Here is a 23,767-nt window from a genome sequence, read left to right as displayed (position 1 = left end):
GCATGCTGAAAAATAAACTCAAAAATTTGAAGATTTAAACACTCCTGTGCAACTCATCAATAATTGTTCTGATAATTGGTGTCAGAATTGGTGTAGGAATTTCATCCCTCCTCATAGCGCTACCTGAGCTGAATAAGTCAATGTTGGCTTGATACTTTGGGCCAGAAGACTGATTAAGGAGGTGTGTTGAAACTATAGCTAGGCAAATGCTCTGTGTGAATCTTAACTTTCAGATTCCATCTAATGAAATACAAAGTTATGAACCAAACAGCTTTTAGACCCTGCTTCCAATGCACTTTGGTCAAAGACATTCATGCTTAGCGGATTAGGGGCTGGTAAACCTGTGCTTTTAAAGTGGCTGTACATGCATTATGTAATGAAAAAATGCTACTATATATTTTTTTTAAAACATTGAAATACCTCTGAATTCTTAACCTTAAATCTAATTAATTAGTATTTATTCTGGAGATTTGATTCTGCATTGTTGTAGTAAAAAGATTTAACACTTTTAAGAAATAAAGACATTTTCTCCCTCTCCAATTTTCCGTGGCATGATTCCAGGAGCCAGGCACCTTTCATTGGGGTGGCAATTCTTCACATTGGAACCTAGACCTAAGGCAATTCTACTACAAGGGCGACACTGTTAAGCCTGGCCCTCTCTCCTTACCAGCGGCTGGTTGGGGGTTGGCAAGTTTAATTGCTGTAGGCTCGGCTGAGATCACCTAATCCAAAGCAGCCCCAAGGATGAAACTAGCCTTTCTGGTCTGTATAGTTAGGTAACCCACTTTCTTTAGTAACTGAGCCATAAGGGTAAGTACCACTAAATCTACTTAAACACATTAATTGTAATTGAGAAAATAAAAGGTTGAGGCTTGAGAGCTATATATATATATATATATATATATAAACCATTCCCTCTTGGTAAAGGCTCCAGTCAAACCTTCTGTCAACACTGACAGGACAGTGTAGCTTTATTCTGGTCTAGCGTCAGTCTAAATGAATACCCTTGGCTTTAAGTAGTAGAAAAAGAAACTACATATTCAATGCCTAGCTCTACAAGAATCAAACTGAGGAAATTTGTGTGCAAACTGCCAGGACAATATAAATAGAAGACATTTCAAAGAAACTGGATACCAGAACATAACTTTCTATCCAGGGGGAGGGGGTGGAAAGACAATTTTGAGATCCGACATAATTAGGATATAATTTAAAAGTAAAACTTGTTCAGTCATTATATGCAATTATTCCCATTATTAGATGTAAAACTTGAAAAACTCTACCTACAAAAGCCCCGACAGTCTCAGGGCTTTAAAAATCTACAATTACATTTTCAAACTGGCATTAGTATAGTTAACTTAAACATTTTCTAGTTTGCTTGTTCAACAATGCAAGTAAATTCATCCTTTCATATACTGAGCTACAAAATTGCTCGGGTCATTTCACAAATAAGAGACTTCTGTTAGAGGAATTGTGTTGAAAATTCCCTGATTCATTAAACACCGTTCATTATATTATGCTGACGAACACTTGATTCTCTCAATCCCAGTGTATGTAGAAACAGGAGGGGCGCATCTTATGGAGAACAAAAAAAAATTAAAAATATAAACATACGCTCTAACATTTGTCGCCCTCCGGAAGCAGCTGTCAATCGGTGCAAATAAGATTATTTGGATAAAGAATGTCCAAGGCATTAGCAGCTGTGGAGAAATAAAATCATAAAACATAAATGTTTATCCCTATTTCCATGAGGGAGAGGGAAAAAAAGAAGTCAGTGTTGAATATTTACATCTTTAAAAGCCAGAAGAATTAGATGGAAATTTAGTGCCTTATAAACAGAAGCCATTTTGTTCAACAGATGCATCATGGGAATTACAGATCCACATACCAAAAGGCACCACAGCTTCATTAAGACAGACAACCTGACAACAAAAAAAACTAGTGTTAGGATTCATTCCAGAGGGCAAGTTTTCCTTTAAAAAATAATAATAATTTGATGTTTTATTGTACGCAGTGCTAAGGTGACCAGTCAAACAAATGTTCTAGTTCACTTTGTCCTGGAATATATAGAGGTTGTTTGTGGCGGCTACTGCTATGATATTCTCTGAAGGATGCCACGCCGTGTGCAGAATCTTCTTACTGAAGTCCAAACTGTCAACACTAATTTCGTCTTTCTTCCTTTTCCCACCCATGCATACTTTCCGAGGTTTCAGTATTGCTCTGGGCTTGCTGTTTTCCCGCGATGCTTCCAGTGTGACATCACGCTTCGTGTTGCGGTCAAACATTCGGAAGAAGTTGTTGTAAGAACCAGTCATGATTACACTGTGAAGCAAATGAACACGGGGAAAGAAAGGAAGGTTTATGTTTATACATTTCACATACCCTCAAAAAGCACCTCAATGTTCTTCATGCACAGGTTAGGCTAACTGGTCTGTTATTATGTGGTCTATCCTTTTCTCCCTTTTTAAAATAATAGCATAATGTTAACAGTCCTCTGGCACCACACCCATAGCCAGAGAGGATTGGGACTATGATAGTCAGAGCCTTCACTACTTCCTCTTTTGCTTCTCTTAACAATTTGCCATACATTTCATCCGAGCCTGGCAACTTATCTAATTTCAAAATGTCAAACCACCCTATATTTCTTCTTTCATTATACTAACACCCTCCAATATTTCACATTTTCTCTTAACTCTCGTTGCAGTTTTCCCCTTTTTTTGTGAAAACAGACGCAAGGTGTTTATTTAGAACCTTGCCCAGGACTCCTGTCACCACGCAGAAGTTATTTTTTGGTCTCTGTTTGCTAAACCTGCTAAGCATCTTATCTTTTAGGCTGTACTACCAATATTCTTTTTCCATAATGTGCTTCTTCACATTTCTTAGCAATGAACTGCATCTGTCCCCCATCTTCACACCAATATCCTGTTTGTATCAGTCCTTGATCTCCTGCATTCACCCTCACAGTTTGCCGTGTCCCTCATTTTCTAATTTGTGTCAGTGAATTTCAATATTGTGACTAGGCCCAAATCATATTTATGAATGAATCACAAGAATGCCCAAAGATCTTTGCGGCACCGCTATTCTTAATCCTAGTAATCTGAGCAACATTTACCTTTGCTTTCTGTCCCTTAGCCATTTATAAGTGGCTATAGTTCCTTTAATGCTATGGAGATTTTTTTTTTGTAACAAGTCTCTTATGTACCACCTTATCAAATCTCTTCTGAAAATCCACGAACACAAGATCAGCCAATTTTCCTTTTTCTATACCTTGCGATTTCCTCAACAAATGATCTTCCTCTTCTGAAGTCGGAATTTTACCAGGCTATGGTACCGCATTTCAAGTGACCACTCCCTGCACATAATAATGAATGTCTTTCAGTATCGGCTGTCATGGCAGAGCCTGGTCCTGTCCTCACCAGAGCACAACACACATTATTACAAGAGTCACTGCTGGTCATTGGGGGTGGCAACCTTGGAGGACCAACTTGCCTTTCTAGGGCAGAGATACCGAGGCTGATGGATGTTGAACCAGAGACTTTCTGCTCTGTAAGGTTCAGTGCTACAATGGACAGTAAGCATACTCTCACAGTCATCGTGAGACCATTCTTGCAGGTTATTTATTACCATTGATTAAATAAACTAACTCACAGAATTCAAATTTCTTTTACACTGTCTAGATGCAGCTGAAGTAATTGCATTTTTGGCCTATAAAGGGATTATTTAAATGACAGCTCCAGCCCAGGTAAAAATGGTAAGGAATGCAGGCAACTTCACTGACCTGTTGCTTAGTCAGGCAAAGTTAGATCGAAAGCATCACCTACCTGTCAGAGCCATTCCACACACACTCAAATTTGTCAAAGATGCAGTCGTTTTCATAGAGAGAACACAGCTTACTCCTCAGATATTCATGCACCTGACAAAACACCAACAGTAAAGAAACAGAGGTTAAGAATGGCAGGTGCTCCCATATAGCCATTGGTAACAGGGATGATTTGTTTAATTATTAAGTACTACAGGGCCAGTTGTGGTGCCTGCTCTGAGTTTCCCCCCTTGACCCTGTTCACAATCTAACTTTATTCCCTCTGGTGAAGAAATCAACCCCTTTCCTGGGTATCACACCTCAGGCCCAACTCACCAGTCCTGTCCATCATTCATGTGTGATCGCTGCAGGTCATTTATCATGCCTCAACTGTTGGCTGACTAAGATCAGCTGACTCATTTCAGGGATTGAATCCGGAAACTTGTTCCTGTACAGTTCGTCTACTCACTTAGCCAACAGAGAGTTGCAATTCTGCAGGCAAACTCACCAACTGTACAATCTTATAAATGATATGCAGTATTGCATAGTCCAATGATAGGCTATGTACTGATGGATATTTTTGTTTGCCTGCAAAGCACAATTCCAAGAATATTTTATTACAAACAACCACCTGTATTTATATAGCAACTTTAATGTAATAAAATGTCCCAAAGTGCTTCACAAGAGCAGCATAAAGCTAAATTTGACACCGAACCGCATAAGGAGATATTAGGACAGGTGACCAAAAGCTTGGTCAAAGAGGTCGGTTTTAAGGAGCATCTTGAAGGAGAATCCTGCCATGACAGATGGTGGAATTTGAATTCAATAAAAATCTGGAATTAGAAGTCTGACGATGACCACGAAACCAGTGTTGATTGTTGTAAAAAAACCCATCTGGTTCACTAATGTCCTTTAGGGAAGGAAATCTGTCATCCTTACCTGGTCTGGCCTACACATGATTCCAGACCCACAGCAATGTGGTTGACTCTTAAAATGCCCTCTGAAATGACCTGGCAAGCCACTGTCGACCCTGCAAAGTCCTCTTTACTAACATTTGGAGGCTAGTGCCAAAATTGGGAGAGCTGTCACACAGACTAATCAAGCAACAGCCTGACACAGTCATCCTCACGGAATCATACCTTACAGATAATGTCCCTTACTCCACCATCACCCTCCCTGCATATATCCTGTCCCACCAGCAAGACTGACTCACAGAGCTGGCAGCACAGTGGTATACAGTCTGAAGGGAGTTGCCTTGAGAGTCCTCAACATCAACTCTGGGCCCTGTGAAGTCTCATGGCATCAAATCAAACATGGGCAAGGAAACCTGCTGCTGATTACCACGTACTGCCTTCCCTCAGCTGATGAATCAATGCTCCTCCATGTTGACCATCACCTGGAGGAAGCATTGAGGGTGGCAAGGGCGCAGAATGTACTCTGGGTGGGGAACTTCATCACCAAGAGTGTCTCGGTAGCACCACTACTGACCGAGCTGGCCGAGTCCTAAATGATATAGCTGCTAGACTGGGACTGCAGCAGGTGGTGAGGGAACTAACAAGAGGGAAAAACATACTTGACTTCATCCTCACTAACCTGCCTGCCGCAGATGCATCTGTCCATGACAGTATTGGTAGGAGTGATCACTTCATAGTCATTGTGGAGGCAAAATCCCGCCTTCACATTGAGGATACCCTCCATCGTGTTGTGTGGCACTACCACCGTGCTAAATGGGATAGATTTTGAACAGAACCAGCAACTCAAGACAGGGCATCCATGAGGTGTTGTGGGCCATCATCAGCAGCAGAATTGTACTCGAATGCAATCTGTAACCTCATGGCCTGGCATATCCCCCACTCTACCATTACCATCAAACCAGGGGATCATCACTGATTCAATGAAGAATGCAAGAGGGCATGCCAGGAGGAGCACAAGGCATACCTAAAAATGAGGTGTCAACTTGGTGAAGCTATAACACAGGACTACTTACATGCCAAACAGCATAGCAGCAAGTGATAGACAGAGCTAAGCGATCCCACAACCAATGGATCAGATCTATGCTCTGCATTCCTGCCACATCCAGTCGTGAATGGTGGTGGACAATTAAACAACTCACTGGAGGAGGAGGCTCCACAAATACCCTCATCTTCAATGATGGTGGAGCCCAGCACATCAGTGCAAAAGATAAGGCTGAATCATTTGCTACAATCTTCAGCCAGAAGTGCCGAGTGGATGATCCATCTTGGCCACCTCTGGAGGTACCCAGCCTCACAGATGCCAGTCTTCAGCCAATTCGATTCACTCCATGTGATATTAAGAAACGGATGAAGGTACTGGATATGGCAAAGGCTATGGGCCCTGACAATAGTACTGACTTGTGCTCCAGAACTTGCCACACCCCTTACCAAGCTGTTCCAGTACAGCTACAACACTGGCATCTACCCAACAATGTGGAAAATTGCCCAGGTATGTCCTGTACAAAAACAGCAGGACAAATCCAACCTGGTCAATTACCGCCCCATCAGTCTACTCTCCATCATCAGTAAAGTAATGGAAGGGGTCATCAACAATGCTATCAAGCGGCATTTGCTTAGCAATAACCTGTTCACTAACGCACAGTTTGGGTTCCGCCAGGGCCACTCAGCTCCTGGCCTCATTACAGCCTTGGTTCAAACACGGACAAAAGAGCTGAACTCCTGAGGTGAGGTGAGAGTGATTGCCCTTGACATCAAGGCTGCATTTGACAGAATATGGGATCAAGGAGCCTAGCAAAACTGGAGTCAATGGGAATTGGGGGAAAACTCTCCACTGTTTGGAGTCATACCTAGCACAAAGGTTGTTGGAAGTCAGTCATCTCAGTTCCAGGACATCACCGCAGGGGTTCCTCAGGGTAGTGTCCTCACCCCACCCACCTTCAGCTGCTTCATCAATGACCTTCCTTCCATCATAAGGTCAGAAGTGGGGATGTTCGCTGATGATTGCACTATGTTCAGCATCATTCGCAACTCCTCAGATACTGAAGCAGTCCATGTCCAAATGCAGCAAACCAGGACAATATCCCGGATTGGACTGACAAGTGGCAAGTAACATTCGCACCACAGAAGTGTCAGGCAATGACCATTTCCAACATGAGAGAATCCAACCATCGCCCCTTGATGTTCAATAGCATTACCATCACTGAATCCCCCACTATCAACATCCTGGGGGGTTACCATTGACCAGAAACTGAACTGGACTAGCCATGTAGGTACTGTGGCTACAAGAGCAGGTCAGAGGCTCGAAATCGTAAGACGAGTAACCCACCTCCTGACTCCCCAAAGCCTGCCCACCAGCTACAAGGCACAAGTCAGGAGTGTGATGGAATACTCCCCACTTTCCTGGATGAGTGCAACTCCCACAACTTAAGAAGCTTGACCCCGTCCAGGACAAAGCAGCTCGCATGATTGGCACCACATCCACAAACATTCACTTCCTCCACCACTGACACACTGTAGCAGCAGTGTGTACCATCTGCAAGATGCGCTGCAGGAATTCACCAAGTCTCCTTCCAGGCCCACAACCACTATCATCTAGGACAAGGGCAGCAGATAGACAAGGGCACCACCTGGAAGTTCCCCTCCAAGTCAGTCACCATCCTGTTTGAAAATATATCGCCATTCCTCCACTGTCACTGGGTCAAAATCCTGGAACTTCCTCCCTAACAGCACTGTGGGTGTACCTACACCACATGGACTGCAGCGGTTCAAGAAGGCAGCTCACCACCACCTTCTCAAGGGCAATTAGGAATGGGCAATAAATGCTGGCCCAGCCAGTGAAGCTCACATCCTGTGAATTAATAAAAAAGAGAGGTGGTGAGGTGGAGAGAATTCCAGAGCTTGGGGGCTTGATAGCTGAAGGAGGGGCTGCAAATGGTGGAGTGATTAAAATTGGGGATGCTCAAGAGGTCAGAATCAGAGGAGTGCAGATATTTTGGAGGGTTGTAGGCTGGTGAAGAATAAAGAGACAGGGAAGGATGAGGCCACGGAGGGATTTGAAAACAAGGATGAGAATTGTAGAATCGAAGTATTGCTTAACTGGGAGCCAATGTAGGTCAGCAAGCACAGGGGTGAAAGGTGAACAGGCCTTGGTTCGAATTTGGACAGGCGCAGGGTTTTGGATGACCTCAATTTTACAAGGGCAGAACATGGGAGGCCAGCCATGGGTTTTCTGGAATAGTCAAGTCTAAAGGTAACAAAGGCATGGATGCGGGTTTCAGCAGCAGATGAACTGAGGCAGGGGCAGAGTCAGGTGATATTACAGAGAAGGAAATAGGCAGCCTTAGTGGTGGTGCAAATATGAGGTCAGAAGCTTTTCTTGAGATCAAGTAAGACATCAAGGTGTCTGGCTCAGCTTCAGACAGTTTCCAGGGAGAGGGATGGAGTCAGTGGTTAGGTAACAGAGTTTGTGGCAGGGACTGAAGGCAATGGTTTCGATCTTCCCAATATTTAATTGGAGGAAACTTCTGTTTATCCAGTACTGGATGTCAGACAAACAATTTGATAACTTGGCAACAATGGAGCAGTTGAGAGAGGTGGTGCTGAGGTAGAGCTGGGTATTGTCAGTGTCCATTTGAAATCTGAAGCTGTGTTTCCAGATGATTTTGCCAAGGGCCATCTGAGGTAACAGTGTGGAAGCAGGAAGTCAGTGCAGGTGATTCTCTGGCTACGATTAGATAGATAAAAATGGAACCAGGTGAGGGCAGTCCCACTGGAAAAGATAATTGTGCTCACAATACTGGTCCTGTATCAGGGTGCTCCAATGATTGGCAGATCATATTAAACAGCACGCCCTTCAGCTGTTTGCAACAGCCAAAGTTCTGACTGTACCCAACCAGCATGGAATCTCTAAACATAGTGTTCAACGGCAGATGTGATTCTGCGATTGGACAACACCTGCTAAGCAATCCTGACAGTGCTACGAATTACATTGAAAACCAATTTAAGATTGTCGGGGTCAGGGTTGCAGTATGGCTCACTTATACATGCTAGAAGCCACATATATTCACACACAGTGCCTGTCCTTTGCAGACCAAAGGAACATGACCACATTTTGCACCTTTTTCATCTAAACAAAAGCTTAGGGAATAGTCATTCCCTGGTTCATTCCCCAGGGCAATGCCTTGACCAATCAGAGTTGGCCCGCCTGGTTTGAATTTGAACAAATTTGGGCAGCTAACTGTTCCATGCTGCATTCTCCGTGGCAACATCCCCACCAATCCACCACTTGCCAACCAATCAGCACTCTCTTCATATGCAGTATAAATTGTTGTTTCCCCCCATTACAGTTTGGTAACTTTTTGCATAGCTATCGAATGAGTGCAAGACAAAAAGCTTTGATCGCATGTCTCTTTTTTCAACAATACTCAAGTTCTGTACTACTAAAGGACTATTTACATACTTTTCCCTTCAATGGCTTTCCCTTCAATACATTTCATGTGATTTTTGAATTAATTTGAATTTTCCGATTGTTAATCTGGTCCTGGTACTTGAATCTTAGGTAGATGGATTCTGGGACATGCATTTGTTGTCTTCTGCAACAAGGGAGTTATAGAAGGAGAGAAAATAGCACTAATTCAAGCCTCGGCAACATCCTGTGAAAAGAGATACAAAGGATCATGGAGAAGTAAGTCTATAGAGGCTGTAAGATAGGGTAAGGGAATGGAATGGATCATAACATGGTTATATTAAGGTTCCTGGGTGCATAATGAATACCCTTTTGATAATCATTTTCAGCAACCAAAATTAGCAAATATATTTATTCAGAGCCTGTACTAGCTGCAGAAACCACTGCCTTCAGGACTCTTATTCACTAGGGCATTGGACTAAGTGACAAAGCTCACACACCAGCAAGCAAACCCAACAAGCTCAATTCTGAGTTGAATTGAGGTCATGATGTGAAGCTGTTGCAAGTAATTGTTTAAACAAAGACAGAAAGGTTGTGTTGGTCTTTTCTGTAGCCTTATTGGATGCAGAAGAGTCAGGTATACTTGTATACTAACAATAGGCTCAGGCATTTGACTGTGTGAGAAAGAAGGTGGCACCCACAATACTCCCAGATATCCATGTCGATGTGAGCTCACCAAAAAGCCAACAAATTTTGAATGAAAGCGTTGTAGTTATTACTTGTGCTACAGCAGAGGCTAAACTGAAACAGTCTCAAAGGGACACAGCACAATGGGAGACCACAACTACGCACACTAAGGATGTGTAGAAATATAAAGCAGAAAACGTCTGAAAGACCCACTGGGCTAAAAATTTGTGTGCGTGGTGCCACTTCAAAGCAGTGCTATGTAGACTAAGTTGATACCCTGGGAAAAGACAGCACCATCGCAATGATATCAAGGAGGAACCCCCTGCAAGTTGCACAAGTATCAGCCGGCAGTGCTGTCATCCCCCAGGCAATCGACCTAGTCTGTGTAGCACCACCATGAAACGGCATTACATCAAGGAATGTTTAGCTCAATAGGTCTGCCAACTATCTAAGAGAGGAGAGAAAATTTGGTTGGGGCATAGGGGGAGGGGATTGTGAGAAGGGGAAATACTCTTCAATCAGAAAGTACCATTCGGCCCCTCGTGCCTCTCTAAAACAGCTAACCAATTAGTCTCACATCCTTGCTCCTTCCCCATAGCCCTATGTTTCCTTTTCAAGTATATATTCGCTTTTACTATTGAATCTCTTTCCGACAATGCTTTCCAGATTGTAACAGTTTGCTGCATAAAAAAGACTCTCCTCATCGCTCCTCTTGTTCTTTTGTCAATTATTTTAAATGTGTCCCCTCTGGTTATCGACCCATGCAAGTCACTTAACACCAATTTGCTAGACTGCTCAGACAGAAACCTTGCAGCAAACCCTCATTTTCCTATAACAGGGGTAATTCTTATTAGCAATCCTGGTTCCTATTAGAAATCCTGTAAGTGGCCAACTTGCAACACCCCTGTGCTTGATACATGATCATCAAGCATTGACATGCCTCCCAATTCCTCACATGGGGTGTTCTTAGACATCTTTGTAACTGCTTTTTAATAAATGATTCCCATCGATAAATACCCAGACTTTTCTGGGATGCCAGATCGTTGAAAGCAGAATTTTCCCTGCTCCCACTAGATGGTAAGGTGAGCATGCAATGGTGGTGAGACTGTCTCACGTGTTGCACAATGATGTGTGCATAGTGTGTGTGTGTGTCTGTGTGTGTGATGACATCAAATGCAGGATCCAGCATTCAGTGCATAATGTGGGAAAGGAGGCAACTGGAAGGAAGTTATTTGCTGATTTGCTGTGTAACAACAGGAAGTAGGATTGAAATATTGATCTGTCCAGCCCTAAGTAACTACAAACATACCGGAAAACTTGGAAATATTGAAAGGAACTGACAAAAGTGGATAATCCAAGTGTTTTGCTGTTGACCACAGACTCATCGATTTGAGCAACTGCTGAGAATTTGCTCCCTGATGAATATTGAATAAGATCTTTCACTGTATTGGATCCCACAATGCAGAATTATTGGAACCTTCACCTATTCAGGTTTGGAGCTGAATCATTAAACTTCATGAATTCCAATCTTATATGCTCCAAAGCCTGAACAGATTTCAATGTTTTGATTTTTGATTTATCCCTTCGTTTCCTGTAAGTCTAGTAACTATTCAGTGACGACTCAATGATCCATTCAGCTTAACTGTGCCTTATTAGTCCCTCACCTGTTCTATTGAGATTAATAATTTTAAAAATGATAAAAAGCAACTTTCTACAGATTCACCCGATTTTTTTTTAAAGCTCACTTTTCTCCTCTTGGTTTTTGATGTGAAAATTAAAAACTGAAAACCATCGGGAAAAAAACTTTGGGATTTTAATTGACAAAGGATCCCAAGATGCATTCCAATCTCTGCAGTGTTGTCATCGTTATGTGCTATGTACTTTTGACAAGTGAAGGAGATCCACTGTCCTGCGCGTATTGAAGGTTGTGGAACAGCAGGAGGATGTAGCTCTAGCCTGTCCTCATGCCTGGGTGAGGTGTTCATGTACAGTGGAAAGAGGAGGGATGAAAATAAATATTACTATGGAAACATTACTCAAACGCCTCAAATCCATCAAACTTCTCTTCAGCTTCCTCACCACCCCCAGGTTTTTTTTCATTCATTCATGGGATGTGAGCATCGCTGGTTAGGCCAGCATTTATTGCCCATCCCTAATTGCCCTTGAGAAGAAGGTAGTGAGCTGCCTTCTTGAACCACTGCAGTCCATGTGGTGTAGGTACACTCACAGTGCTGTTAGGAAGGGAGTTCCAGGATTTTGACCCAGCGACAGTGAAGAAACGGCGATATATTTCCAAGTCAGGATGGTGAGTGGCTTGGAGGGGAACTTCCAGGTGGTGGTGTTCCCATGTATCTGCTGCCCTTGTCCTTCTATATGGTAGTGGTTGTGGGTTTGGAAGGTCCTTAATGTGACAAAATCAGACTTACTGCAGTACATGTTCCCCTCAGTATGGACTTCAGATAACCAGTTGCCAGCCTCCTCTATAGTCTCAGCAAGAAGCTTGGTCCATGTTCAAGATGGGGCCTTACCTGCCCTTGGATGACAGGGGGGGTTGGGGGTGGAAGATATGTAATCTGCCAGCTCTGGACCGCCACAGTACCGGGCGGTTTTCAAGCTGGGAGAAGGTGGTTCTGCTCCTCCCGGCCCCGCAAGAATAAATAAAATTTAACTTGGGTTCCTCTTCGTCTGGATACCAGTTAATTTTGGGCATGGAAACAAAGGCCCTAGGACCTCAAGGTACGATAGAGGCTCCAATTTGCATACTGAAAGATCTTACCACCTGACTCCTGCGAGGATTCTGGAAACCCAGCAGTAGACCTAGGGAAATACTACAGCAGCCATGGTGACAGTGGCATTGAGGTGATAACTCACTCCACTATTTTCGGCATGCTTCCATCCTGTTTTTGTCTATGTGGGAGGTCTCAAAATCTACCCCACTGTCTCACATTCTAATTCCATTCTTTCTCACACCCTCGAAACTGTGGAAACACCTACCTCTCTCAGTTCTCCCTTTCTTCTACAATCTAATCTTGTCGTAATATGTCTTTGAGGAATATCAGCATAACATCACTAGAAGGGAAATGTGTATGTGATCCACTTTGAGTTTCACTTTTGCTTTCAGAAGAGCACATACACAGCTGATGTCTTCAAGTTTTATACCTATGTATAACTGTTCACATGTGCCTAGTCTTAATAAATTAACCCACAACATATTTAGCAAATCCCTTTTGAGAGATTGGTGCCTTATGTTTTGTACAGTAAATAAGCCCAAGATATTGTCTCATTATAATAACACAACATGGTGAGCAGAGGTAGTAAGATTAAGTACAGGTATGACGTGGTGAACAGCCTTAGATCATGCTGCATAGCATGGGACAACCCTCAATGTTTTGGTCAGACCACCATGACGTTGCTGCATTGGAGAGTGTTGAAAATGCCACGTGGTGACAGCAAAGAAGAGCTTTAAAGACATAGTGTTGAGCTAGTGCTCAAATAAAGAGCTGGTAAGCAGATCCAGCCCTTGTAGTGAGGTTGCAGCGCATAGCCTGTCAGTTCCATGAGTGGGATAGCACATCGAGAGGAACGGCACTGGGTTAGCTCAGTCAGGAAAGGCGAGTCGTGACCTCACACTAGTAACTCAAATGGCAATGTTGAAGTGCCAGCCTAACCAGTCATGGGTGGCAGGTTACTCAGTCTGGGCATCTCAGCAGACCCAATGCTAACAGCGGTCCAGTTCCAGCAAGAGTTGCTGACAGTGACCAAGAACAGGGAACTTGGCTGATTTCCTACGCCCTAACCCAGGGGTACTGTGGCCAGTTGTTGCATTTCACTAGTTCACTAGAGATCAGTTAGCTCAGAATGGAGTGGTGAAGTTGGAACTTCCCTGGCCTGCAAGACCAGGACCGGGATTTTCAATTGCTCTTGGGGGCCGGAACAGAAGCAGGTGCACTTCAAAAGCACTCCTGGGTGGTGTGTCAGTGTCCCGATACCTATGGGACACACTGGGCACTTTTGAAGAAAGGGCTCGCCTCCAACTAACAGCTTTTTAAGCCTCCTGAGGAATGCGATACATCTTGTAAATAGTACACATTGCTGCCACTGTGTGTCAGTGGTGGAGGAAGTGAACGTTTAAGGGGATGATAATATGAAAAGAAATACAAGAAAGGCTGTGATGGAGAAAGCGTGAATGGTTAGAGTCCAAAGCTGAAAGAGAGTTAACTGATCATAAGTCTACGTTACTTTACAATCATCAAACAATATAAATTTACAGTATTGACATTATAGATTCTCATTGCTTTCAGTCAAACTTATCACAAGCCTTAGCTTCAATCCAAAACTATTTTCTATACTGTTGTATTAAAGAGAAACTTCGAATGGCAGATAATAAGGCTGGGATTTTTTGGTACCGCCGAAAGTCAAAGGACTTTTGGCCGGCTCGGCAAATTTTCCATTCCTGCCCGTGACGGCTCCTGTCACAGGCGGGACAGGAAAATCCCAGCCTAAGTTATAAGGCTCATTTCAACATTGTGGCTTTGAATGACCCCAGGAGCTTTTCTCTCCTGGATTTTGATTTTGGCTGATCAGCTCAGTTAAATTACTATCTACTCTCACCTATCTGGAATTCCCGCTCCCATCCCAATGGAAAACTGCCAGCTTCCCACTTCTTCAAACTCCATTCAACAAATACCTGATATGTTTCTATAGGTCTGTTCTCCATGTTTAAGTCCCAGACCTTGACAGTGAGGTAATCTCTCGTCATCATATACCTCCCGCTGTGGCTGAACTTCACGTCTGATATTGAGGAAATGATTTCGGAGAAGAACGACCGGTTGCTGGGATCCTCTGGCTCTTCAAAAACTGGAGATCAATGCAGCCAGAAAGAGAGAAAGAAAATGTACAGGTTTAGCAGCTCTTCATTCAGAACTTTACCAAAATTCATCAAAAAAAAACCAAAGGAACATTTAAAATAATAAGAGCAGCAGAAACCACAAAACCAGAAACTGTTCTCTCACCTCTGGGATGGCAGCTCAAATCCAAATCAAACTAATGCTGACTGTAAGGGTTCTACATGAATCTAGATGGTATCAGTCAACAGCACGCAGATGGCTACAATTTAGTATGAATCTGATAATCTCAGAAGCCACAAAGACAGTTTTGTAAATTGGGTTGGTTTGGGGAATGGGGGATTGAGGGGTGGGGCGAGAGGTCATACTGCGTTCAATGGTGCTCTTCCGAAACCGGTATTTTTACGCATTTCTACTATCTGTTATGTGAAGAAGTGCAACTTGATTTTCCTCCTAATTTCCCACATTCTCAATTTTATGATGTTCCCTTGCTCCCTTGTTCTTCATTCCCCTCCCAGAGGAAATAGTTTTATCTACCTTTTTAACATTTTAAAATACTTCATACTCAAGGGAATACAAGCCACGTTTGTGCAAACAGTCCTCAGAACTCTCATAACAACATAAGAAATAGGAGGAGTAGACCATATGGCTCTTTGAGCATTTTCCACCTTTTAATAAGATCAAGGTTGATCTTCTGCATCAACTCGATTCCCCATATTCCCTGAGAGACAAAAATCAGTCTACCTCAACCTTAAATATATTCACCAATGGAACGTCCACGATTATCTGGGGTAGACAATTCCACAGGTACTCCTCATCTCAGTCCCAAATGATCGGTCCCATATCCTGAGACTGCCCACATTTTCTAGATTCCCCAGCCAGGGGAAACAACTTCTCAGTGTTTACCCTGTCCAGACCCCTCAGAATTGCTTCAATTAGATCACCTCTCATTCTTCTAAAGTCTGGAGAATATAAGCCCAATTTTTTCAGCCTCACATCACAGGACAACCCTCTCATCCCAGGGACCAATCCAGTGAGCCTTCGCTGTACCAACTCCACTGCAAGTATATCCTTCCTTAAATATGGAGACCAAAACTGCACACCATATTCCAGGTGTGGTCTCACTAAAGCCCTCTACAAATGTAGCAAGATTTCCTCCTTCTTGCACTCCAATCCCCTTGCAATAAAGGGTGACATGCCACTTGTCTTCCTACCCACTTGCTGTACCTGCATGCTAACTTTGTGTCCCTTGTACGAGTATGCCCAAGTCTCTGAACATCAACATTTACAAGTTTCAACCCCTTATCATTCTGGTGAATCTGCACTGCACCAACTCCGAGACGAAGATATCCTTCCTGAGATACGGTGCCTAAAACTGAACACAGTGCTCTAGATGGGGGCTGATCAAGGCGTTTTCTTGTCTTTTCGCAGTGTGCTGACTGCTCATTATGGCTAGAGCCAGCGTGTTTTTATTGTCAGATCCAATCACAATTGGGCACTATTTGCAAACTGACATAGCTATGTTTTACTTTTAGACCTATAATCTCACCTTTTCCTGTTTTTTTCCCAAATGCCTTCCTTAAGTACATACCATAACAGCAGACCTCTTGGTAGTAGCTACAAACAGCAGTAGCAGCTTCCTTAAGTCTCCCTTAGAGCCTCACTCACTTACTACCCTAGATGAAGTAGACAATCAATTTGCAGACCACTCCCAAAGCCTTGTTTGGGCATAAAAAAATCAAGTGGATGAGAAAAGATGGTTTCTCCCTCTCTGAAAGGAATAGCCACAGGTCTCCTCTCAAGTTACTGGGTCCTCCTCACCCCTCAGCTTTTAATTAAAAGTATTTTATAATTAACAATTCTTCGATATCTTTCTTCCAATTAGTAATTTGATCAAGGCTTTATTAGCTTCATTTCAATTCAAGTGGCATTTTACAAGTTTTAATGTGTTTATAACTTCTGGAAATTTTAAAACATTGCTTTAAATATACAATAGCTAGCATGAAAACTTAACATATCACAACAACTTGCATTTATATAGTGGCTTTAATGTAATAAAACAGCCCAAGGTGCTTCTCAGGAGCATTATCACATAAAATCTGACAACAAGCTTAAGAGGGAGACACTAGGAAAGATGACCTAAGTTTGGTTACAGGCAGTCCTCAACTTTACGACGTTCAAGTTACGATGAATGGCACTTTACGCTGTTTCTTAATTGACCCCTGTTTCGACTTTACAACGTCAGTTTTGACTTCACGACACCACGCCAGCCCCTAAAGCAAGTCGGCTTCCAGCAGAGGTCTGAATGCATTGGGACGAGCGTCTAAAACCTACGGGAAATGAAGTTGTGATTTGCTGGTAAAAATGTGGCCTTGCCCCGCTGACTGCTCTCCCATTGATTACAATGGGATTCTGGTGCCTGCGGTCTGGCGCCAATCATCCCGGAACGTCGCACCCAACTGGTTCCGTTCAACCCACTGATCCTAGTCAGGCTCAAGCGTCATCCAACGATGCCAAAGCCAAGTCAGCAGGACTTTGGCCAGCCATCCGGGAGAGGTCTGAATTCATCAGGTCGGAACAGGAAAATATGCAGGGATGGAGGCCGCCCTTATGGGGAACAATGTTCCCCAGGGTCGGGAACGCGGATCCCCATTCATAAAACGTTCGAAGACTAAGCCCAAAAAGACCCATTATCACCCCATAAAAATCCCAAAAACATAGTAAAAAGTGAAATCATTAACCAAAATATCAAACATAAACTCCTGAGACTAAGTCGGGAAGGAGAAATGGTTAATAGTAAATAGGGTATCGGGCCTTGGTTCATGAACCAATCCCCCATTTATAACATTGTTCCTATGGGAAAATTGGTTCCGACTTGTGACATGGTTTTCAAGAACCAATTGTGTCCTAGGTCCGAGGACTGCCTGTGAAGAGTTCAGTGTGAAAGAGCATTTTGAAACATGGAGAGGCAGAAAGGAAATTCCAGAGCTTATGGCCCAGGTGACTGAAAGCATGGTTGTCCATGTTGGAAGAAGGAGTGGGAAATGGAGAAGAGGCCAGAGTTGGAGGAATGAAAGTTTTTGGATGGCTGTATGAGGTTACAGAGATAGGGAAAAACAGGAATTTGAAAATAAGGAATGTTGCAATCAAGGCATTGGTAGACTGGGAGCCAATACAGGTCAGCAAGCACTTCAGCAGAGCTGGGAAATTGGAAAGATCATAGAATCTCAGAAGGAAGCCATTCAGCCCATCTTGTCTTGGCATCTTTTGAAATTAGCTTCACACTTTCCCAATAGAGTAGCAATTATTTCTTTTTCAATTTTCCATCCAATTCCCTTTTGAAATTTCCTACTGAATCTGCCGCCAGCCTCCCTTTTCAGGCAGTGAATTCCAGATCATCATAAGTCATTGTGTAGAAAAAAATTCTCATTGACCCTGTTTTTTGACCAAATATCTTAAATCTGTGTCCTCTGGTTACCAATAGTTTGCCAGTGGAAACAATTTACTCTATCAAAACTCTTTATAAGTTTGAATATCTCTACCAAATTGTCTCCTAACCTCCTCTGCTCTAAGAAGAACAATTCCAACTTCTCTAGTCTCCCCACAGAAATGACATCCTCCATCGCTGACACCATTCCAGTAAATCTCTTCTGCACCTTCTCTAAGGCCTTGACATCCAGATGGGGAAAAATAAATGCAATCATTTTTTAGTGGACTTCTTACAGACATTTTTGCATAATTGCTCCCAAAAGCTTCTTTCCCTGGTGTTTTCCCAGCTGTATGACTCCTGAGACGATCATCTGTGGTGGGAAGTTTAAATTGGCCATCGGGCTTGTTGTCCTACTCAGAAATGAATTAATGAAAGCCTTTCAATTTGCACCACAGTTCCCTGGCAGATGATGCTGCAGAAAATACTGCCAGATAAATTAGCTTATGCAACATAGTTAGTGTAAAACATGTAAATTTGCTTGGATTTATCCTGGCTGCCTCTTTGTGGCTCACTACAACATTGTGAGTGTAATTCGCCAAGTGGAATACTAAATGTGAGCAGGTGTTCATTTAAATCACATAATCTCTATGATATTTGTGCTGTACTTCTCCAATTCAACCACACGTGAATATTTTCCAGCTTCCCCTAAGTTTTTATTACTCATGTAATCCATCAGCAGCAAGAGCCCAAAGCTGTCACATCTGTGGGTTCCAATATGTTCGCACCATGGGCTGCATTGGTCGCAGTTCATGTGGCATGGTTCTTATCAGTTAATTTCCTTTCCCACTATCAACCATGGTTCAGTGGTTTCCGTCTTGCCTCCGAGTCAGAAGGTCATGGGTTCAAGCTGTCTTTCAGATGAGGCGTCAAACAAAGGCTCCACATGGCTGCTTAGTTGGATGCAAGAGATCCAACTGCACTCTTTGAAGAGGGGCACGGGGAAGCTGCTCCCACTGTCCTCATTAACATTTAACCAACATCACGCAAAACAAATTACGATATCTGTTCATCCATCGCATGGCTATTTACAGAATCACAGAATGATTACAGCACAGAAGGAGGCCCAAATACCTGCTGGCTTTCTGCAGGAACTACTGAGCCAGTTCACTGCTGGGTCCTCTCCCGGTAGCCTTGCAAATGTTTTCCCATCAGGTGCTTATCCAATTCCCTTTTGAAAGCCGCGACTGAATCTGCCTTGGCCACACTCTCAGGCATTCCAGGCTCATTTTTCCTCATTTCGCTTTTGGTTCTTTTGCCAATCACTTTAAATCTGTGTTCTCTGGTTCTCGACCCTTCTTCCAACGGGAACAGTTTTTCTCTATATCCTCTGCCCATTTCATGATTTTGAAAACCTCTATCAAATCTCCTCGTTTCTAAGGGGAATAGTCCCAGCTTCTCCAATCTATCCACATAACTGAGGTCCCTCATCCTTGGAACCATTCTTGTGAATCTTTTCTGTGCCCTCTCTAATGCCTTCACATCCTTTCTCAAGTGTGGCACCTAGAACTGGACGCAATACTCCAACTGCGACCAAACCAGTGTTTTATAAAAATTCATCATAACTCCCTCATTTTTGTACTTTGTGCCTTGATTTATAAAGTCCAGGATCCTTTGTGGCTTTTTAACCACTTTCTCAATCTTCCCTGCCACCTTCAATGACTTGTGCCACAAGGTTCTATATCCCTGCACCCCCTTTAGAATTCGACTCTTCAGTTTATATTGGCAATATAAAGTAGTCTTCCTACTACTTTACAATTCTCTGTGTTAAATTGCATCTGTCATATGTCTGCCCATTGCACCAGCCTGTCTGTGTCATCTTGAAGTCTAACACTATCCTACTCACACAATACTTTCAAGTTTTATGTCATTTACAAATTCTGAAATTGTGCCTTGTACACCCAGGTCCAAGTCATTAACATATATCAAGAAAAGCAGTGGCCGTAGTATCAAATCCTGACCACTGCAGAACTTCCTCTAGGTTGAAAAACAACCGTCCAGTCCACATTACTGTTTCCTGTCACTCAGTGAACCTCATATCCATGCTGCCACTTTCCCTTTTATTTCATGGGCTTCAACTTTGCCAACAAGTCTATTATGTGGCACTTTAGCAAACGCCTTTTGGAAGTCCACATAGACATCAACCCTCTGTGTTGCCTCATCAAAAAACTCAATCAAGTTAGTTATACACAAGTTGCCTTTAACAAATCCATGCTGGCTTTCCTTAATTAATCCGCACTCATCCAAGTGATTGTTAATTTTATCCAGAATATCGGGCAGAATTTAATACTACCCCTGGAGGTGGCCTGGGATTCTGGGGGGATGGTATGTTGTAAAGGTGGGGCAGGGTGCGGGGTAGGTGAAGGTACCGGGTGGAAAACTCACCACCTTCCCAACTCTCTCCAATTAAGTCTGGGGCAGGAAGGGTCGAGGCAGCCTTCCCACCCAGAACAAATTAAGGCCTTTAAGTAGCGGGGACCCTGTCATGTGAGCAACCCACCAGGTAAACCCTGCTGGGTATGGTAGCGACTCAGTGAGGGGGGCGCAGTCTCTCCTTCCCTGCCATCCTGAACCCGACAGAGGGACCCTGCGCTACCAGAAACGGAGGGACCATCGAGACACCGTGCCTTGCCCTTGAAGATAATGCCTTCCCCCTTCGCTGCGGCCTTCCTGACTGGCCCCAGTTACCTCGCTCTGAGGGCTCCAGTGATGATCCTCACACTAAGCCCGACTACAGTACTGGCAGCGGCCACTGCTCTTCGTGGCACTGTCAGTACTGGACAGCAGGGGGTTGGCAGGACATCTGCCCTGCACCAGGAAGTATGACAGGAAATTGCCCCCTGGTGAGCTGAAAACCCTGACTGTAGCCAGTGGGCTGCCTAATTGGGACTTAATCCCAACAGGGTTCCTGGAACTGGCTGCAGCTGAGTTGCTACTGATTCTCTTGCTAGTGGATGGACCCAACGCCGTGACCATTAAATTTTGCCCTTCATTTCTAAATGCTGTCCAGCCACCAAGTTTAAACTGACTGTCCTACAGGGTCCATGGTTTGACTCATTGCTACATGGTACCCTCAATGCTTACATGGGTAAGAATTGCATGACCCAGTGGGCTCTGACATTCATGGCTAGTTAAAATGAATAGCTTCCTTCCACGCTGTAACTATTCTATGATGCTATGGAAAGGTAGCTGTACACATCTGTAACGTGGACCTGATTTTCAGCACAATTACAGTGACAATAATCTAGAAATTTCTGCTTTATAATCTGGATTTGCATGGTAAATTTAGCCATCTGGAATAACTAAAATAACACAAAGTTTAAATGCATTTGTGGCAGAAGGATCATACTGTTTCCGCACCCTATTTTAGGAGACTCTTATATGCAGTCCTATTCTAAATTGGATTGATCCTGTTGTCTGTATTCACCCAAACTGCCAAATGTTCAGAGGCATCCGTTACTGGAGCTGGTTGAGTGACTTAGTAGGTTTCAAGACATAAAGAATTATAGAATGTGAGCAGAGGTAGAGGGAATTTCTTATCAACGAAACATTCCTCATTAAGCAGCCTAGTGCTAGAAGTCTCAAATAGTGGATTGCAACAATTTACGCTTCTGTAAAGAGTCTAAATATTCTGGAATATTCCAGAGAGAGGCAAGGACATGCTGACAGATCAAATACATATATGGAAGTAGCAAGTCGCGCAAGGCACATTCTGAGCTTTTTATTGGTTTGCAACTTCCAGGGAACGTACAAAAGAGTGACAACATTTTTATGCTTGCAAGTATTAATCTTTCAAGAAAGTCTCGCTCTTTACCTGAATAAACCAAAATACATAATTTGTTCTGAAACTTCAAATGTGGATCAGGTCATATATTGAGTTGAAGTCCAAGATCAGCCATGATCTATTAAATGGCAGAGCAGGCTCAATGGGCTGTATGAATGAATGAATGATTGCTTGCACGTAGCATTTGAAACAAAACGGTAGAACTGATAGCGCAAATAGAAATAAATAAGTACGATCTGATAGCTATTACTGCAGGATGAAAAAGGTTTGGGCCTGAATATCGAAGGGTACGTGACATGTAGGAAGGACAGGGAGCTAGGAAAAGGTGGAGGGGTTGCTCTGTTAATTAAAGATGGTGTAAGCACAATTGAGAAGGATTACTGAAGTTCAGGAAACCAGGATGTAGAAACAGTCTGGGTAGACATGAGAAATGATAAAGGCAAGAAATCAGTCGTGGAAGCTGTGTACAGGCCCCCAAACAGTAACTACACAGTAGGACAGAGTATCAAGGAAGAGATAATAGGAGCTTCTCAGAAAGGTACGGTGATAATCATGGGGATATTAAACTACATATAGAATTGAAAAATCAGATGGGCAAAGGTAGCCTAGATGAGGAGTTAATAGAATGCTTTTAGGATTTGCACGTTCTGGAGGCAACCAGAGAGCAGGCTACACTAGGCTTGATATTATGCAACAAAATAGGATTAATTGATGACCTCATAGTGAAGGCGCCCCTAGGTAGCAGCAATGATAATATGATTGAATTTTACATTCAGTTTGAGAGAGAAGAGTGGGTCCAAGGCTAGTATTTTAAACTTAAATCAGGGCAATTATGAGGGCATGAAAGCAGAGATAGCTAAACTGAACTGGCAAATTAGGTTAAGGCAGAGGTCAATAGAGATGCAGTGGCAGACATTGAAGGGGCTATTTCAGAATACACAGAATAGATCCATTCCAATGAGAAAGAAAAATTACAAAGGAGGACTCACCTTTTTATAACTAAAAAATGTTGAAGATTAGATCAAACTTAAAGGAAAAGCATATAATTATGCAAAGATGGGTGGCAGGTCAGAAGATTGGACAGAATATAAAAAACAGCAAAGAATGACAAAAAAAAATTGATAAGGAGGGAAAAATTAGAGTACAAGGGAAAGCTATATAGAAATATAAAGACAAATAGTAAAAGTTTCTATGCAGATATTTAAAAAGAAATTAACAAAGTGAGCTTTGGTCCTATAGAAAGTGAGTCTTGGGAAAATAAGATGGCGGATGAATTGAACAGGTATTTTGCATCAGCCTTCATTATTCTACAAGTAACATCCCAGAAATAGCTGTAAATCAGGAAATGGAAGGGAGAGAGGAACTCAGGAAAATTACAATCACCTGGGAAGTGGTACTGAGAGAATTGTTGGAGTCTGCGGGTTGACAAGTCTCCAGGTTCTGATGGACTTCATCCTAGGGTCTTAAAAGGAGTGGTTAGTGAGATAGTTAATGCGTTGGTTTTAATTTTCCAAAATTCTCAAGATTCAGGGAAGGTTCCATTAGATGTAACTCCTTTATTCAAAAAGGGAGGGAGACAGAAAGCAGGAAATTACAGGCCAGTTAGCTTAACATCTGTCATAGGGAAAAGCTATTATTAACGACACTATAGCAGGGCACTTGGAAAAATTCAAGGTAATCAGGCAGAGTCAACATGGTTTTGTGAAAGGGAAATTATGTTTAACCAACTTATTGGAGTTCTTTGAAGAAGTAACACGTGCTGTGGATAAAGGGGAACCGGTAGATGTACT

The 23,767-nt window shown here is 42.9% G+C and overlaps 1 protein-coding gene across 3 annotated transcripts in view; it reads right to left on the bottom strand.

Annotated features, from left to right (window-relative positions):
* Nucleotides 1–906: 906 nt before the first annotated feature.
* The window catches only part of ppp2r2bb (protein phosphatase 2, regulatory subunit B, beta b), a 582,393-nt gene continuing 559,532 nt past the window's right edge, over nucleotides 907–23,767 (bottom strand). For all 3 annotated transcript variants that reach the window (XM_078550517.1, XM_078550518.1, XM_078550519.1), the window contains 3 exons: nucleotides 14,550–14,719; nucleotides 3,819–3,910; nucleotides 907–2,319 (listed from right to left, as the gene is read on the bottom strand). In XM_078550517.1, the coding sequence (XP_078406643.1) occupies nucleotides 2,040–2,319; nucleotides 3,819–3,910; nucleotides 14,550–14,719 (542 nt within the window). In that variant the 3' untranslated portion in view covers nucleotides 907–2,039. The remainder of the gene's footprint in view (nucleotides 2,320–3,818; nucleotides 3,911–14,549; nucleotides 14,720–23,767) is intronic.

Source organism: Cetorhinus maximus, chromosome 10 (genome assembly GCF_964194155.1).
Source record: "Cetorhinus maximus chromosome 10, sCetMax3.hap1.1, whole genome shotgun sequence".
Lineage (NCBI taxonomy): Eukaryota > Metazoa > Chordata > Chondrichthyes > Lamniformes > Cetorhinidae > Cetorhinus > Cetorhinus maximus.
The sequence above is the reverse complement of the archived record's forward strand: the minus strand, read 5'-3'. Positions and strand labels throughout refer to the sequence as shown.